The 19854-nt window shown below is 35.9% G+C and overlaps 2 protein-coding genes across 2 annotated transcripts; one reads left to right on the top strand and one right to left on the bottom strand.

Moving 5' to 3' along the window:
* Positions 1-1133: 1133 nt before the first annotated feature.
* On the top strand, positions 1134-7166 carry LOC112025507 (endoplasmin homolog; the record flags this gene model as incomplete). The annotated part of the gene is made up of 12 exons (XM_065782567.1): positions 1134-1226; positions 1483-1594; positions 1691-1817; positions 1915-2053; positions 3484-3601; positions 3784-3986; positions 4075-4290; positions 4397-4562; positions 4875-5016; positions 5130-5280; positions 5456-5860; positions 6615-7166. Coding segments are annotated over 12 exons (2154 nt in total), but the record flags the coding sequence as incomplete, so codon positions are not given.
* A 4394-nt stretch (positions 7167-11560) lies between these two features.
* Positions 11561-15105, bottom strand: LOC112025508 (thaumatin-like protein 1). Its single transcript, XM_024058186.2, has 3 exons — positions 14600-15105; positions 13826-14498; positions 11561-12063 (listed from the first exon to the last, which is right to left on the bottom strand). Exons 1-3 carry the CDS (start codon positions 14643-14645, stop codon positions 11856-11858), a joined length of 927 nt encoding a protein of 308 aa, XP_023913954.1. The 5' UTR covers positions 14646-15105; the 3' UTR covers positions 11561-11855.
* Positions 15106-19854: the final 4749 nt, after the last annotated feature.

The following is a 19854-nucleotide window of genomic DNA, read 5'->3' as shown; positions in this document are numbered from 1 at the left end:
ACCATTTTTTTCCCATTAAATGCATAGACCCCAATTTATATATATATATATATATATAAAGGCATAATAGCATTTTTCTTAATTATAAAACAAGTTCATTTCCACTCCAATCCTAAATTAAATTGTGAGTTCTAATTGTCTCAACTACAAAGCCTCTTGATGTCCAATAAAGTTCCAAGGTTCGAATTTTTCCTACATCAATTACAAACTAATTGATGTGAGGTCCAATAAAGGACAAGGTTTAGAATTCTGCATACATCAATTACTAACTAGTTAATATGTTGTGTTTATGGTAACTCGATGGTCTAAAAAAAATTAAAACCAATTGTTAGTTTTATTGTAATTTCATGATAAAAAATAATCATTATAAATCAAACGCCACAAATATACAAACTAGTTAATATTTTGTGTTTATGATAACTCGGTGGTCTAAAAAAAATTAAAACCAATTGTTAGTTTTATAAATCACTATAATCAAATGCCACATATATAATGTCTTTCAACTTGATCTTTGATTGATTGGGATGATGTGACAACACAACTTATTTCTAAAAAACAAATTAATATTTTGAAAGGTATATAGAAAATGGTATTATTAGTGTATGCTCTTAGAGCATACATTAGTAAACCATTTGATAGTTTTTTCAAAATAAATAATTAATGTGTGCCCTTAATTTAGTACTGAACCCATAGAAATGCCAATCATTTTTCTTCACAGAAATAATTTATAACATGGATAAATAATAGAGAAAGATACTATATAGATTTGTTAAAAAGGAAGATACTTTATAGATTTGCAATAAAAATGCAAAACATATCTCTGAACTATGATGTCTTTCCCAATATATATATATATATATATGATGTCTTTTTTTGATAAACATATATATATATATATATATGATGTCTTCTTCATGTTTGGGAGTGCTTCTCACATGGTGATCAATCAACATCACCGTAAGCAAGGGGTTAGGCATGACTCGAGCGAACTATGTCAGGCGCATAAGCCGAAAAACCCTTATCTCAAATTCTCCATCCACAATATTTCACAAATTAAAGGAGTGTAAAAAGTATGAATACATTGGACGGTCAGAGATGATTAAGCCCCAAAAAAAAAAAAAAAAAAAAAAAATTTTGTGTTTCAGGCATTGGATAAGATTAGGTTCCTTTCTCTCACTGACAAAGAGATTTTGGGTGAAGGTGACAACACTAAGCTTGAGATCGAGGTCAGTAACGGCTATAAATAATTTTATATATATTTTTGAATTTTCATGTTGAAGATAGTGAAAAGTTTTTAGTTTTGCCCTCAAGAGAAACGCATGATAAAGCCCTTAAATGTAATTCTGAATATAGAAATTGTAGCGATACGATTTGGACCTCGTGCAATGTTAAAGCTAGGATTTTCTTTGCTTATAGAATATAGTGTTGGTACTTTGTGGCGTAGATAAAGCATAACCTTTTATAAAACACGATGTAATGCAGATTAAATTAGACAAGGAGAAGAAAGTCCTGTCAATTCGTGACAGAGGTATAGGTATGACAAAGGAGGATTTAATCAAGAACTTGGGAACCATAGCAAAGTCTGGAACTTCTGGTATGTTATTAATATATAGCATCTTGCAATGTGAAGCTTTGTGCTTGAGTAGGTTTGGGTGTTAACTATGTGAATATGAATTATTCTTTTGTACAGCATTCGTGGAGAAAATGCAGACCAGTGGAGATCTCAATCTCATTGGACAGTTTGGTGTTGGTTTCTACTCTGTATATCTTGTTGCTGACTATGTTGAAGTCATTAGCAAACACAATGAAGACAAACAGTAAGCCTTTTGATCAGTTTGACTTTTTTAGAGTAATTTGTTTCTCTGAACCTTGAATTGATTGGACTGATAATCATTCAATGAATCTGGTGTTCAGGTACGTGTGGGAATCAAAGGCTGATGGGGCGTTTGCCATATCCGAGGATACATGGAATGAGCCACTAGGACGCGGAACTGAGATTAGATTACACCTCAGAGATGAAGCTGGGGAGTACTTGGAGGAGAGCAAATTGAAAGTGCGTATATTTTAACTATTTGATCTTAAGAACTTAGTTGTATATTGTAGTTGTTATTGCTTGTTGTACTGATGATTTCTTTATACCTATTACACTGACATTGACGGATTGGAGGCTAAGGACTCACTTTATTTTCTATATCGGTGCTTCACTGCTTCTCATGTAGTTGGATATTCATTTCGTGTCTATTGTATATGATGGGTTTGTTATGCTATATGCCTTTGAACGTTCTAATCTGTCTGATTTTTTATTTAAGATATTGGCATTTCTATATGTTTCTGGTTAGTGATGTACTACATTATTAGCTCTGTTCTTACTACTTGCTATTTCCCTTTTCCAATTTCCTCTGACTTGTTTTGCCTTTAAAGAAACTAGTGGTAGGTTGGCCTTTGCTTACTCTCTCTGAAATTTGGTGGTCATTGTGTTTGGTTGCTGTCCTGTTCTCATTACTTCTTACCAGTCACTGTGCTGTCAAGGCATTTGACATGTTAATTGTAGCCAATTATTCACAGTCAAACCCTCTTGATACTTGCAAAACCACCAGAAAATTTAAAAGAGTTTCATTTAGCTCTTGACAAGTGCAAAACCACCAAAATCTAACAAGTGTACTGTGTCATTTAGCTCTTGCACTTTTGAGTCAAAGTAATCTGAGGCCAGTGGAACAACCTTGTAAATTAGTATGGACTAAAATAATTACTTCTTTGTGATATTCACTTGGTAATTCTTGAGTATGTCATTTTTATAAGGTCAATCTCTGCTAAAACAATTAGGGTCTGTTTGGATTTTTGGGGGGGGGGGGGGGGGGGGTGGAGGGGGNAAGTGATGAGACAAGAGAATCTTCAAGCCTTCTTCCGCGTTGTTCCTCAGTCCTTGTAAGAGAGAAAATAATATCATATCACATGTAATGTGAGTGAGTTTTATTTGCAACCCTTTCTGTGGGTTTGAAGCAGTCAGCAAATAGACCTTTTCTCAATCTATACTATTATAATCCCCTTACAAGAAAGTGGTCCGTTTGCGGAAAAATCTCCTTACTCGGTTTTCTTTGGTCAAACTTGTCTCTTTCCTTCTCTTTTCTCTCCTTATATCATCCCCTTCCTCCCAATTTCTTCACTATAGAAATATTTTCGCTTTGGGGGGGGGGGAGTTGAGGGGAGTAGAATCGAGTTGAGTTGGTTGAAAATAGGCTAATTTTGGCCAATTCTACTCTACTCCCCCTCAATCCAAACAAATCATTACTGTTTGTCTTCTTTTGACTTTATTGTCTTTTGATGACATTTTTATGTATGCTTTTGGTTGCATCTTAAAGTTTGGGTACTTATTACCTTGGATTATGATAAATTCAATGTGTCTTCTATTCTTCCTGTTAGATTATCACTAGGGATCCGTTTTTGTTTCCTCAGAAAGTCAGTCATGGTTATTCCTTTTTGCAGGAATTGGTGAAAAAATATTCTGAATTTATCAATTTCCCCATCTATCTCTGGGCAACCAAGGAGGTTGATGTGGAGGTTCCAGCCGATGAGGATGACTCCAGCGAGGAAGAGGAATCATGTATGTATAATGAAATATTAATATTTTTGTTTGCTTGTTATATGTTGAAGTATTTATTTATTTGTTTACATGTATGCATAATAAGACCTCAGTGTGGGTAGCCACATTTTTTTTATGCACATTGCATATTTTTCTCCTTGCATATTCTGATTCCCTTCTCATTACTCAACTGCTATGAGCAGCTGAAAGCAGTTCTTCTGAGGAAGAAGAGGAGGATGCTGAGAAAGGTGAAGATGAAGATGCCGAGAAAAAACCAAAGACAAAGACGGTTAAGGAAAAAAGTTCCGAGTGGGAGCTTTTGAATGATGTTAAAGCTATATGGCTACGGAGTCCAAAGGAGGTGACAGAGGAGGAGTACACCAAATTCTACCACTCTCTTGCAAAGGTTATTTGCCACATTTGTTAATTGCTGGACACTTTAGTAACTTTTCAAAGTTTTAGTTTGCATCATTATAACTTGTGTTGTTCAACAGGATTTTAGTGAAGATAAGCCTTTAGCTTGGAGTCACTTTACAGCTGAAGGTGATGTTGAGTTCAAGGCAGTTTTGTTTGTGCCTCCTAAGGCCCCTCAAGATCTTTATGAGAGTTATTATAACTCCAAAAAATCCAACCTCAAGTTGTATGTCAGAAGGGTTTTCATCTCAGATGAATTTGACGAGCTTTTGCCAAAGTACCTAAACTTTTTAATGGTAAATCTCAGTTTATTTTTTATTCTTGCAAATAGATTTGTGTAAATGCAACAGTGAGGAAATGTGGCTTGCAGTATTAGTTCTTGATGGTTTACATTTTGAACAGGGTCTTGTTGATTCTGACACTTTACCACTCAATGTATCACGAGAAATGCTTCAACAACACAGCAGTTTGAAAACAATTAAGAAGAAACTCATCAGGAAGGCCCTTGATATGATCCGTAGAATTGCTGAAGAAGATCCAGACGAAGCCAATGACAAAGACAAGAAAGGTATTTTGTCCGTAACTTGCTTCTTCTAAGCTTTAGAAAAACGTTTTTTCTATTGATTCTGATAATCAACTTAAAGCTGTGTCGTTCTAATCTACAGACTAAGTCATCATTCCATATATGTTTTGTTCGCCACAACTTGGCCATATACTGGCCTATGGCAATCCTAAAGCAAAAAAACATTTCTAATTTCTGTCTCTTGCTTCATATTTAGTTGGTTAAATACTTGCTAGTTTTGAAATTAGTTCTGGAAGTGTTGCTGATTTTGATTTGCTCTGCTCTTTTGGTTCATGTTGAATGTTGATGGATAAGCAGAAGTCGAAACATCCAGTGATGATGATGAGAAGAAAGGTCAATATGCCAAATTCTGGAATGAGTTTGGCAAGTCCATTAAACTTGGTATAATTGAGGATGCGACTAACAGGAATCGATTGGCTAAACTTCTCAGAGTCGAGACGTATGTATTTTGTTTTATGTATATTTTGTCAATCTAGTTTTTCAGCTGCCATTTCTTGTCATGCCTTTCACTTCTTTCTGGGGGACTTATTTGGTTTTGGATCTCTCTGACAGTACAAAGTCAGATGGTAAATTGACTTCATTGGATCAGTATATCTCAAGAATGAAAGCGGGTCAAAAGGATATCTTCTACATTACAGGAACCAGCAAGGAACAATTGGAAAAATCTCCATTCCTTGAGCGGCTTAAGAAGAAAAATTTTGAGGTACATTTGGAAAACGATTTTGCTTTTACTATAGATCATCCTTATTAAATTTATAATAGTTTTTTCTTTCCCCATTTCACTGTTTTTATTTGTGCTTTGATGTTGGAAAACATTTTTTTGGTTAATATTGTTTAATTTACTCAACTGACAATTATTTTTCCCTATGTTGTTGTAGGTTATTTTCTTCACAGATCCAGTTGATGAATACCTGATGCAATACCTTATGGATTATGAAGACAAAAAATTCCAGAATGTGTCCAAGGAGGGTCTGAAACTTGGGAAAGATTCTAAAGACAAGGAACTCAAGGAATCATTCAAGGAACTCACCAAATGGTGGAAGGGTGCTCTTTCCGCTGATAATGTTGATGATGTGAAGATATCAAATCGCTTGGCTGAGACACCTTGTGTGGTTGTGACCTCCAAGTATGGATGGAGTGCAAACATGGAGAGGATTATGCAGTCTCAGACTTTATCAGATGCTAGTAAGCAAGCCTATATGCGTGGAAAGAGGGTACTCGAGATCAACCCAAGGCACCCAATTATTAAGGAGCTCCAGGAGAGAGTGGTGAAGAACCCTGAGGTACATTTTAGAATTTCCCCTCCTTCCATGCATATTTAGAAAGCTGAATATGAAAATTTAGATAAGATAGAAATGGATGCTCATGTTGTGTCTGAGTTAAGATTTTGGCTTGCGCATATCTTTTCTTGCCTGTGTGATTTTCATCAATCCTATTCAAACTCCCTACCATTTTCCCAAAAGGGTGCCTGTCCTTTCTGAGAAGGAATACTTGCCTTCTTGCAGAATGTGTTAAGGATGTTTGACCTAGAACTTGCCTGCATGTCATAATTGCACACCGAAATTTCAATTCCCTAGAATTCCTAGGATTACTCCCGCAGGGTGCTTATAATTCTACTAACAAATCATGTTAAGCGAGTAGTTTAGATTGCAATGTCAATAGCAACTTATGTTGGATACCAAATAATGCTTATTCAAGTTGTGATTGCTTTGGAATAATCTAAATAATTGTTTAGCATTAATGTTTAGTAGGATAATGATTAGTGTACCAAATGCAACAATCACTTTATGGAGTGATTTGAGGAAAGTGAATGCCATTGTTAATAAAGTGATTCCGATCCTCGGTGGGCGGTTTAAACTATGGTTGCATATTGGGGAAGCCGGCCTAGGTTTCTTGGTGGAACCATTTCCATATCTGTACGTATTGTATTTTTACTAGGATGCAATTCAGGAAAGTACAGTAGTTTTTTAATATGTTTAATTAGACATTCACTTGTTGCTGGTTTCGGTTTATTAACGCAACTGGGTTGCTTTTCAGGATGAGAGCGTAAAGCAGACAGCACAGCTTATTTACCACACTGCACTCATGGAGAGCGGCTTCACGCCTTCTGAACCCAAGGACTTTGCAGCTCGTATTTACAACTCGGTGAAGTCTAGCCTAGGCATCAATCTTGATGCAGCAGTTGAGGAGGAAGATGAAGTTGAAGAAGTTGAGACTGAAACTGAAACAAAAGAAGCTGCTGCTACTACCGAGGCTGAAGCTGATGCTGTTAAGGATGATGCAGAGACAGAGCCTTCTGCTGTCAAGGATGAGTTGTAGATTGCTTGAAAGCTGGGCGACTTACTTCTTCTTCTGCTCTTTTTTTTTCCCCCCTTAGGGTGAGTTGTCTCAATAGACAACCCCGAGACATTGCATGTCCCTTTTTTCTTTTTTTTCTTTTTTTTTTGTTGGTTTCAGTTTAAGGAAGCATTAGATTAGAGATGTTCTGTAATCATATGACTCCGAATTTTGTTCTTACCACCTAGTTAATGAGTTTAAAGATTATTATGTGTAATTTTATGCAAAATTGTTCACACATTTTATCTTCAACTGTGATCTTGGATTTTCCTTTGCAATGGTTTGCGGAAAGAAATATTTCGGCCGTATGAAAGCAATCAAAGCATGAACAGTTTGCAAAACAGATGATTATTCAAGGAAAAAGTTTTCCAAACTGGGTTGGATGGTTTCTTCATCGTAATTCGTGGTGGCTTATAGGACTATTCACGTGTTAAATCATCCACAATGTTATCATTTGGGATAATTAAACTTGTTGAAATAATCTCTTTTCCATAAATATTGAACATCATCAGTGATTAAAAAAATCCAAAATAATGGTCCGTATCCATTGACACGTAAAATTGCATCATAACCCACCAATGGAGATATATAACAATTGATATTGATTAGAACTCTTTGGATCATAATTTGAAACCGTAGCCGATGTCTCCTTCTAAGCTAAACAATGCTAATGGAACCTTCTCCTCCCTAGAGTTTGATGAAGTTAAATAATATTATCTGTTTTACAAGCCCTTCTCATAGTGCCTTAAGGCCCAGTAATAGAAGCCCAGTTTCACCATTTGAAGAAGATATGAGATACATTGGCACTTGCTTGACATCCATCACCAATGAAAGGCCCACCTCATTCTCCTAGCATTCTAAGTATTGCTCCTTTATAATGGCTTTGATCACAACTCGTTAGGTAATTTTCTTGGCTAATCTCTTCTTAGATTTTCCTATTTTGAATTTTTGATTGAAAAACTCATACTTTAGTGAGGAATGAGAGAGGTGATTAATATACCTATGCAACTTTACCCTTTTGTTACTTCTGATGAAAGACACTTGTTATTACATAAAGACCTGACCTTTATAACGATTTACTTAGGAAACAAAAACCTCACTATCACTTAGAATTTGTTGTGAAAGTGTTATGAACATAACATTTATCTTTTTTTTTTTTTTTTTTTTTTAAAAAAAAAAAAAAAAAAGCAAATCAATCACTCACACATGAATTCTACTATTTCTTTTTACACCAACTATGATTTGTAATTGAAAAATCATAATTATTTGGTTGCCTTCTCTGAATCTAAATTTATACATAACCTCTCAAGATAAGCACCAACTTCCAAAAATCTATCAACAAAACAAATCATTACCATCTTAATCCAAACTAATTTTCTTTGAATCAATATAACATTTTTTAAATATTACTCGCTTAATATTAATAAAACAATGGATCAAGTTGCAATAAAAAGACGTCATTCCTGGATTTAGGATTATTTCAGAAATCTCATTAATTTTTTTTTTCTTTTTCTTGTTGCAACAATGGTAAGAGAGATTTGAACCTTTTAGTTCTTTCTTAATAAAATCTATTATTCAAGCAATCCCCACATACACTATGGGATGCTTCAAAATTCCCTTGGGTTTGTGTCAAGATATTGAAGCAATGATTAAAAAATTTTGGTGGGGAAAGAGGCGACCGTAGAAAGATTCATTGGGTGAAGTGGGATGAGTTGACAAAATCCAAAATGGTGGGTGGAGTGGGATTCCAAGATTTGGCATTGTATAATGACTCTTTGTTGGCAAGGCAAGCTTGGTGCCTTTTACATAATAGATCATCTCTATTTTATAAGGTGTTCAAAGCTTGTTTTTTCCCAAATTGTTCAATTATGGAGGCCAAGGATTCGAGGGGAGGATCATACGCTTGGAGGAGTATCCTTAAAGGGTGAGATGTCATTCAAAGAGGGGCTAGATGGAAAGTTGGGGATGGGAAATCAATCCCCACATACACTATGGGATGCTTCAAAATTCCCTTGGGTTTGTGTCAAGATATTGAAGCAATGATTACAAAATTTTGGTAGGGGGCAAAGAGGCGATTGTAGAAAGATTCATTGGGTGAAGTGGGATGAGTTGACAAAATCCAAAATGGTGGGTGGAGTGGGATTCCAAGATTTAGCATTGTATAATGACTCTTTGTTGGCAAAGCAAGCTTGGTGCCTTTTACATAATACATCATCTCTATTTTATAGGTGTTCAGAGCTTGTTTTTTTCTCAAATTGTTCAATTATGGAGGCCAAGGATTTGAGGGGAGGATCATATGCTTGGAGGAGTATCCTTAAAGGGCGAGATGTCATTCAAAGAGGGGCTAGATGGAGAGTTGGGGATGGGAAATCAATTAACATATGGCAGCATAGATGGATTCCAAGGAAAAACTCTTCCCAAGTGGTTTTATATCCAATTGAGTCCATGGAGAATTGTTCGGTGGCTGTCTTGATTGATGAGAGTGAAAGGAGGTGGAACGAGGAAATGATTGAAGGGATTTTTTCACAGGAGGAACCAACAATTATTAAAAAATCCCACTAAGCTGAAGAGTGAATGAAGATGTCCTGATTTGGTCATATACGAATGATGGATAGTATACTTGTAAAATTGGATATAGGTTCCTCAAGGAAGAAGCTGAGATGGATTCTGTGTAGGTAGATTCAGGTGCAGATTCAAGTTTGTGGAAAGGGATTTGGTCTCTCCAAATTCCTAACAAAGTGAAAAATCTACTGTGGAGGGCTTGTAGAGGTGCGATGCCAACAAAAGAAGCATTAGTTCGACATAACATCATCGATGATCCGCTGTGTGACCGCTGCCATGAAGCCCAAGAGTCTCTGCTGCATGCTCTGTGGCTTCACAAGGAGCTAGACATGGTATGGGAGAGATTTGCTCATTGCCAAATGCGCTGAGAATCAAGCTTCCTGAATTTCAAAGAATTACTCTCATGGATACTCACACAGCCAAGTGAAGTGGAACTCTTTGTGATGGTAGCGTGGGGGATATGGAATCAACGTAATAAGGTCCGACTCAACTAGGTTGCTACTTGATGCGAATCTCAATCGACACGCTTTGAGACCCAACAAACAATATTGGAATGATTGCCCAAGAAAGCTAAAATTCAGATTTTGATAAAACCCTGACCCAACGTTTATAAGTGAAACACGAACCAAAGGTATAAGTAATAGACCTTGACCCAATGATTATAATGGAATCACGAACTAAAGGTATAAAGTTTGAACGCCACAAGGAAGAATCCCTGATAAGTTCACAGTTCTTAAAGAACTAAAAGAAAAGCAAAGCCTCACATTTTTTTATTTTTATTCAATAATCTCTCTATTACAATGAGTGCATGCTATTTATATGACATGACTGGAAATAGAAAATATAAAAAACGTACTAAATAATAAAACCCTAAATAAAAGTTGATTTGGTCTGAAATTAGCAAATCAAAAATAGGAAAAATAGCTAAAAACGTTCTAAATAATAAAAGCCTAAAATTAAGGTAGATCTGGTCCAAAACTAGATGCTCCAGACTAGGAAAAATATCTATTAACTGATATGGAGCTGGAAAATCAATCAGCCATTAATCCACGCCATAAATCATGCCCAATTAAGCCAGATCAGCCCTCAATAGCTTGGATTAAATTTATTACGCCTTCATCTTCCTTTGGACCAAGTTTGGAATGTCCTCCGTTAGAATCAGCCTAAATCTCTTGAATAAGTCCATTAAGTGCTTCTTTGATTTTCTTGGATCTTGCTTTAGTAATAGGCCCAACTGGAACATGCAATGGATCCTTGAATGCTTGTTGATTCTCATCACTACTCCACTACACTAGATTTTCTAGATTTCTTCAGTGAAACTTGCTGATTTCTGGGCTAGTCAACCATCTGCAACTCCGGTGATGGGAGGGCTGGTCAATCATAGAACTAGATGCCAACCTCCTCCAGCGGATTTAATGAAAATTAATTTTGATGGATCTGTTTTTTCTAGTGCTAACGTAGCAGGCATTGGTGTGGTTATTTGAAACAACTCGGGTCAGGTTATTGCTTCTTGCTCCCAACGGTTGTCTCAAGCCTACAACAACAATGAAATTGAGGTTTTGGTAGCAGCTAAGGCGGTGTCTTTCGTGGCAGAGATTGGCATTACCAAGGCTGTACTGGAAGGTGACTCACTCACAATCATGAAAGCTTTATCAAGCGACCACAGTTCACTAGCTTCGTTTGGATTGTTGATTGATGACGTTAAGTTTAGTGCAGAAAATTTCAATCAATTGCTTTACTCTCATGTAAAGAGAGAATGTAATTTTGTTGCTCATTGTTTAGCAAGACATGTTTTTAATATTTCGGATTTTTTAGTGTGGATGGAGGATGTTCCCCCACCATTTTTAGTTGTAGTTCAGGTTGATTTAGCCGACTCTTTTTAATCAAAGTTCAGTCCGGTTTTCAAAAAAAAAAAATGTATATATATATATATATCTGATAAGCCTTAGATATAAAGGAAAATAATAAACAAATATATCCCAAATGGAGATAGATCTAAATAAATAAATAAATAATGCTTACACAGCCGCTTCTAGAGGCACCATCATTGCCTCCCAAAATCACATTACTAGCAAAGCTTGCAATTCCAGCAAAGTTGACCTACTTTAGCAGTTGCCCGCCAACCCATGTATATATACAAAGACTTAAAAGTAAAGCAAACACTTTCAGTTTTCTAGCACATGGAACTCGGTTCGAATAATGAAATTCTCTTCTTAAGAAAATTAGCTCTTTCTTTCTAATTTGTTGCAGAAATTACAAATCCTTCCACAAATTCAGAGTGAAACAATTAAAGAGATACGTAAAATTTCAAATATCTATGCATGTGGGATGTGGCCCGGAAATCTAAAATAAGGACTAAAACATGGGGGGAGAGAGAGACTAAGAGTTAAGCAAGAAGAGGAAGAGAAAGGAAGTCAATGTACGAATGAGTAAAGTACAAAAAGGGAGGGTCTTGGATGAGTCTCCCGTAGAAAAGATTGGTAACCAAGAGCTGTTGGTCCCCATTGGCACCTCACCTGACTCGGTTCCAGAGCTATTTGTTATGCTTGTTGTGGTTGTGGGAGGTGTATTTGTTGCAGCTTTTTGACTGTTGAAACAAAAAACATTTGAAAAAAAGCACATAAATTTCGTGGAAGATGTATGACATAGCTCGGAAATATTGTCTTAATGAAAACAAAATGCTATAATATCCTTTCCATTCAAATTAAAATAATTCCAACAGGAGTACTGAATTATATAACATTTAGGTAAACATTTTCGTTTCTTGTAAAAAAAAAGGGTAAACTCTTCTAGTTTATGTTATGTTTTCTTATTGTGTAACAAGTAAATCAAATATCAAAATGCGCTATTTAGTGAATAAGTGTGTTTTGGAAGGGTTTCAAAGGTTGCTTATTTGATATATTTGTCTTATTAGGTATAGCTTCTTCTTAAAAAAAAAAGGTAAATTTATTTTAGATACAAATTTTTTACATACATCGTTTATTGAAATGGGTTCCAAACAAATCTCACTTTTTAAAATAAGTTACAACATTTAAGTGAAATCACATGAATATTAAATGGGAGCAATGAATGGGATATTTGATTGACATATGATTATATTAGGATATGTGTTGTGCCCATGTCACCTCTAATATATAAGAACATTAGAGGCAACCCAAACTCATATTAAACACTATACTATTTTTTTACACAACTCACCTAAGTGACAAGTCATTATTGATGAATAATAAACCTAACATCATTTTTGCATAGACTTATCACCAATCTTCTTTCTTTGCACATTGCTCACCCCCAGCAATTTGTTACCTCAGGAAGTCATATTAAAGGTCATGTTGAGTGAATCAAATATATTAATTAACTCTATCAAAATGTAGGAACATATTAAATCTCATTAAAATATTGTGATAAACTTCAAAATTTTGATCAAATATTAAAACTCATTAAAATAAGTTGATTTTATTTATATTTATAAGGCTCATATATTTAACACGATCAATGGAGCCATAGGTCACGATCATCTACCTTCCTAGGGATTAATCAATCTCATCCCATTTCTCATAGGATGCGAATTACTACCAATATAATCAAAGACCAACTCCACATGAACTTGAATTGTATCACAGCCATTATATATTAAATTATTGACAACATTCTTGCATAAAGGTAGCGTATGACTCACCTTTATGTATCCCACAAGTCAACACTAATTAAATGCTAGCTTGTTGCATACAAAGGCAATGCAAAAAAGTAATACGAAAGCTAAGTAGAGTAGTCTTAAAGAAGACAGCACAAATTGTCAAAACACATGATAGATTCATCTAAAAATGGAACAGTAGATGCACATTATTTTTCACAATGTTAAGTTTTAATTGATTTCCACGAGATTTATCATTTACATTTTTTTATTATCTATAATTTATAACTTATGTTTTTGAGAAAATATCATTTATAATTTGTGACCTTAACAATTGTAAGAAGAGAAAAAATTGTAATTCTAGACTTATTGCTAAAAAATGAGTATTAATTCTCTCGCACTTCTTATTTTTATAAGTCATTTTATTGTTTAAACGTGCATATCAACAAAAATTGTAGACATCTCACGTTAAATTATGAATATTGCCTGTATGAAATGTATATCAACAAGTGTGAGAAGATAATTATCGAGCTAAAAATCCATCTTCTTTGTAATAATAAATAAATAAATAAATAAATAAATAATTTTTTTTAAGCTGCATTAAATTAATAAATTCAAGAAGAATAAAAACTTCAAATTTTAAAATAGAAAAGGAAAGAAAAAGAAGAAAAGATACGAAATAGTGGGATACGAAATAGTGGGATACTATCCTTACCTTGTGGATGAAGGGCAGAATGTAATGGTATAATCGGCTGATGTACATGTAAATGTACTAGTGGCATCATCATAAGCGTAGCTATACGCTCTTGGACACGCCGCTTTAAACATCTCCGAGTAATTCGACGGCTTACAAGTGTTCGGAGAACCATACGCGCCACGGCAGCAGTACTCATCGCTCCCTAAAGCATCACACGCACTATTACATGCCGAACCGTCCCCGACCCGTAACTCATTCGGGCACTGTCGGTTCAAGTCGGTCACACACCCGACTGACAAGCAATTACCCGACCCGCCACTCGGGTCAATAATCAGAGGCAAATTGTACCCGTCAACTAGACTCACGTCGTAGAAGTCTTGGGTACCCGACCCGACTGTGAATTCCGCCAGAGTTGCCGGTGGTTTTTGGCCTCCACCGTTGCATTCCACCTGGTTGGACCCGCAGTCACCGGTGGTGCAGCTTCCTTGACCGGTGTTTGGGTCGAATGTACAACCGGTTCTGCCCCAGAATCTTCCTGACCAGTTTGGTGGGGCTTGGAGGGTCCGAGACCCGCCTGACCCGAGTTCGAACCCTGTGCTATCTAATTTGGAGCTGCCTGCATTGGCTAGAATTCCAGGCCATACCGTATAGTCACACTTGTTTAATAATGTAAATGTAGCCCCAGATATACCTGTATCAAAGTAAGGAATATTGAGATTAATATATAAAGTGATTTTGATATATAAATCAATAATTCAAAGACTGCAAAATCTGAAGCGTTTGAAAAATTACCTCTACACAATGTCAGCAAGACTATGAGGCTGATAATAAGATCCATTACTATGAATATGGGTTATTGATGGTGTTTTAGATTTTTCTATATATGGTGAAGGAAATGCTGCATTGCCTGATATTGCTAAGAAGAAGAAGAAGAAGAAGATGATGATGATGACGATGGTGATGATGTTGTTGCTGGGTAATGCGAGGTGGGGTTATATTTATATGATTAGTACGCAGGTAGAAGAACTGAAAATGGAGAAATAGACGGGAATTTTCACACGTAAAAGTGAGAAATTGCTTTCTGATTCTCTACTAGAGTAATGGAAATAATGGCAGGAGAGGTTTCCAACTTTATATGTATAGGAAAGAATACACGTAAACTCCAAGTTTTTTCTCCTGATAAAAGAAAAACCCGCAAATTTTGGGTTTGGGAAATCGTGGAAATGGAATTTGAGAGCTTTCTGGTGGTCTTTCCTCGTTTGTATTGTGAATTTGTATACTGTGTGACTGGTAATAACCATTAGGATTTTATGTGGGGCCTGCTGCTTGGGACCAGTTGCTAAAGTGAACCTCCAATGGTTGTTCATCAGCATAATCCAACGGGTCAGTGCTAAAATGGGTCATTACTCATTAACACTTTCATTTCAAGTAAAATTTTAGTTTGATTTGTTTTTCACTTTTTTGTGCTACGCATTGTTACTACAATTTAATCTCTAGTTATTTTGTTAAGTGTCAAAGCTTGGTGCATTTCTCAATCACCGTACCAATTGTGCATGAATAAATTGAGAGTTTAAGTGAATCAATTAGGACATGAAGTTCAATTTGATGTGTAAGTAATACTCACTTTTTGCCTTTCCCATAGTTTTCTTTGATTTGATTAATTTAAACAATTACAAAACTCTCTATACGTTTCTAAAGTTTTATTAGCCCCCCCAAAAAAAAGGAAAAAAAAAAAAAACACACACACACACACAACCTCAAAAGCTCACTGAATTTAAGTCCCTACCATCATTTCTGTCATCCTCTCTTTCAAATTATTTTTTTGGATGAACTTTCTCTTTCACTCTCAAATTTGGTGGAACGTAATATTTCTGCTCCCCTACCTTTTAATGATTTAAATCATTTAATCACCACTTTGTAGACAACTACACATGCTTCCTTTTTTAGTGGCCTTAAGGCAGGCATAATTACCAATATAATTCCTTTTTATAATTTTTGGCGATCACGCACAAAAAACCTGCTTTTATGTCTCTACCCCAAATTTCTCGCCTTTCCTCCCTTCCTTCCTTCCCTTTTTCTCACTAAAATAAAATAAAACATTGATAAAGACGAATAATGCCACTTGCTTCGTATCAAACATCAAACAAGAAGTCAAAGTTACCGTTGCCATGCAAAGTGCTAAACCATGTAGGTAATTATTGTGGGTTTGCATATGAATGAAAAAGTTAACGGATGCTCTATAGTATTAGTTTAGGAACTATGTTAAAATTAATATGCACCCTTGATGTGATGATCAGTCCACAAGTATATATAAGTGCTTGTGGGATGTGCGTGGGGGGGGGTAAGAGTTAGGTTTCAAGTCTCTAGGAGGGAGCTTCATACACATATACACTTAGATCAGGCTAGAGTAGAATTTCTATCATGTATTAACAAAAAAAGAAAAAGGAACTATGTTAAGAAATTTTTTATGGGAAAAAAATCAATTAATTATTTTTATGGCTTTTTATATTTTCTATGAAAATAGTGTCAAATTTTTTCTAAATTGGTTTCTTAGCAATTGTCATAAGAGCACCATTATAGAAATGAGCTCAAGTTACATTTAGTGTAACTCCTATAAAGTTACACATTTTTAACACTGTAAATTTCTAAGAGATCTAACGGGTGTAACTTGAACTCATCTCATATAGTTCAATAATTATAATAGGGAGGAGGGATTTGAACTTTGGGATGTCTATGTTAAAAAGATAAAATATTTAGGTATTACCGTACTCTAGAAGTACCTAAAAATTATTTGTTAAAAAGTTAGGAAATACTAATCAATTAAGCTATATACTCTTGGTAGTTTGCATATGATAATGAGTGCAAAAATACAATTAGTTTAGGAACACAAACAAAAAGAATAAGAAAAAAAAAAGTCGTAGCCAATGCACGACGCTCAAAAGAATAAGATTTCGTTGTGTCAAAACTCAAAACTCTCATCCTTGTAATAGAACCTACCTATAAACTATTATACTTTCGCTCGTCTGTGCTATTGGATAAAGCAATGCCAAAAAATCCTTTCTAATTAAGCTTTAGGGTAGGGTTGGAATGAAATCTTGAACTTCTTAATCACCTTATTTCCACTTTCCAGTATAAACATGGTGCAAAGTTGAATATTAAGGTGCTTGTTAACATATATAGACATATAGGCCTTGCTTTTTAGGTTTACTGTACTTACACATACTTATAGTGCACTCATATACTTCATATATAAAGGTACTATTATATATTTTATTATAAGAGAAATACAATATATTCATTCGGTATTTTTATCATAATTTATTGATATCGGAGAATGTATTATATTTCTCAAGTAATAAAACATTTTTTTATTGGATTTAAGCATATTTAAAGAGAACACTATCTCCTCTAGATTTTTTCTTTTACCCAATAGATCCTATTGGAAAAGTATGTCTATGCTTCTTCTTAGCGATTTTCTCAAGTAATTAAATATCCGTTTAATATAAGTATTGTGTGTTTATAAAATATGCATTATTGGACTTTCTATGATTCAGTAAATCCTTCTTTCAGTTGAACCTCATTAAATGCGCCCTAAGCATCTTTTGATTTGGTCTGGACTCTGGGGCCATTTTCCCACCTAATTTACAAACGTATTCGAAGCATTATGTCTAAGAATCTTTGGCTTTCGGTTCCTAAATTCAATGATTCAGGCAAATCTGTATATAAAAAAAGTGGCAAATCTTTACAGATATTTATTGGCTCGACATCTCTTCAACTGGAATTAGATTCCAATTGAAATGACAAATCATATCAATTTTCTTTTATCCTTAATATTAGAATCACGTAATTGACGTTTTTATTTATTTATTTTAAATATTTATTCGCAGAATAAAGGTGATCTAATGAGATAACAATAATATGTAAAGTTTGACAACTTTGATACATGACACAACCGAAACGAAAGCTACATCGAAATTGAAGAATAGAAAAATAACATAAGACTTAGAATTTAGGCTTAGGATCAACATCAAGCAAGAAGGAATAAGAGGGTAATTTCTTGGAAATAATTAACGTAGAATTTTAATTTTAAGTTTTTTCTATTTAGCCTTTCTTTGGTTACTACTTAGTACTTACTAGGTATTTGCAAGGGAGTCAATACCGTATCGAAGGCTGTACCGGTTTGGCCAGCGGTACGATATATTTCAGATATCGGTCAATACCGATGTACCGTTTCGGGTTTACCGCTATTTTTTATATTTATAAATAATATATATATATATATATACACGTATGTGTGTGTGTATATATATATATTATAATAAATATAAAAGTTTAGCATAAAACATTTCCTCAATTCAAAACTAATTATTCATGGTTTTAGACTTTAGTATTGTTGAGGGTCATTTTTGTAAAGCCAGCCCAACCCAGCGAAGCAGGCAATAAGAGTGGCAGGCATGGAATAAGACTGTTAGGCCCAAGCGGTAGAAAAGGTAGGACACAGGCCCATAACATGAATAAATGGGTCTTGAGGAAGTAAATGGGCCCAAAGGGCCCGGAAAGAGAGAAATGACACCCATGGGCAATGTATGTTATGAAAAAGCAAGAATGGGCCGCGGCAGGCCCAAGACAATGTAAACAAAGAAAGTAGGGGATAATGGCAAGCTCATGAACCTCAAGGATGAGAATGAGGAAATTGGGCCGAGGAAGCCCAATTGAGTTAGTAAATGCCCATGAGATACAAAGTTAGTAAATGGACCAAGAAAGTCCAAAGGAAGTAAATGGGCCGGATAAGCCCAAGTGAAAAGAGAGGGACATTGGAGCCCACGAGCAAGAACACCAGTGGCCATATTAAGCCACTGGGGGAAAGAAAGGAACGGCAGGCCTGAAAAGAGACTTAGCAGGAACAAATTGCCACGGCAGGAAAGGCCAAATAACACGGTGGGAAAAGAATTGGGTTGAAAAGAACACAAGGCCCAGTACTCGGTAAAGCCCAGGCCCTATGGGGATAGGAAATCAGAGCAGTAACTCGCGGGAAGCCAGAAACGGACAGCAGGCAATGCAAGCAACGTCCCCAGCCCACGGCAGATGCATGAACAGCAGACAACCTTCAGACATAAACCACGCGCAAGGCCTAGACACCACCAGCCTGTACCTAGCCAATACAGGACATGGTGGGGTCATGGGTCAGAGGTAAGAGGGCATGGTTTGAAGGTGGGGAGAGGGGAAGGCCTGTTTTGAGGTCCCTGCTCAGACTCTTTTAGGGAATACGTCCTGCTGGGATGGAATATCACCCAAAAGAGGCAAGGCTGAGTGGGGACCAATAGGTGCATGCCATGAGGGATAGGAGAGAGAAACATCACCGCGGCAGGACAAGGTGCCGTGGCGGACTAACAGACAAAACGTTGTCTGTGTCTGTGACAGAGGGGCTCGCAGACAGCAGTAAAGGTCTGCGAGTGCGTCCAGACCAGACGAAAAACGGTTAGGGGGTAGAATAGTAAAGAATCGGTCTCGGCAGGCACTATAAAAGGGCGCCTCTACCATGTGCAAAAACAACAACAAGCACAAGAGCAATACAACGCAACTTAAAAAAGAGAATACTCTGTAACTTGCTTAGAAAAATAGAGGAGGATAACACTAAAAAACGACCAAAGTGGAAATTACTAAGAAAGGACTAGAAAAGAAAGAAAGAAAGAGAAAAAAAAAAGGAGCAAGTGAGAGTGGCATGCACTGATAGGCCCCTTCCTTTCTCTCCCTCTCGAATCCCTGTTCTCTTCTATAATTATTTTGAGAATTGTCCATTCAGGTCCGCCTCCCTCAAACCCATTAACTTCAGCGGCAGGAATCTCGTTTTCCTTTCCTCGGAGGTTAATCGCGTTGAGAAGTGGCGTTCTTCCTCTTTGGCCTTACTCCGGCGGACCGAACTGAATTTATTTGCTGTCGATTAAATCTTTATTGCCATCTATCCTTACCATTTATTTGTAAAAGATTGTTAATGTTATAGTTCGGTCATTTCTTATTAAAAGAACTATCTGGTCATTTCAGAATAT

The sequence above is a fragment of the Quercus suber genome, unplaced genomic scaffold (assembly GCF_002906115.3).
Source record: "Quercus suber isolate HL8 unplaced genomic scaffold, Cork oak 2.0 scaffold_16, whole genome shotgun sequence".
Taxonomy (NCBI): Eukaryota; Viridiplantae; Streptophyta; class Magnoliopsida; order Fagales; family Fagaceae; genus Quercus; species Quercus suber.
The sequence above is the reverse complement of the archived record's forward strand: the minus strand, read 5'-3'. Positions and strand labels throughout refer to the sequence as shown.

Bases quoted from the DNA above. Each gene is read 5' to 3' on its own strand.
- LOC112025508 (XM_024058186.2), bottom strand. From the start codon at position 14,645: ATGGATCTTATTATCAGCCTCATAGTCTTGCTGACATTGTGTAGAG. The intron at 14,499-14,599 runs GTAATTTTTCAA...ACTTTGATACAG, and splicing joins CTTGCTGACATTGTGTAGAG to GTATATCTGGGGCTACATTT. The intron at 12,064-13,825 runs GTAAGGATAGTA...TTGTTTCAACAG, and splicing joins TTCTGCCCTTCATCCACAAG to TCAAAAAGCTGCAACAAATA.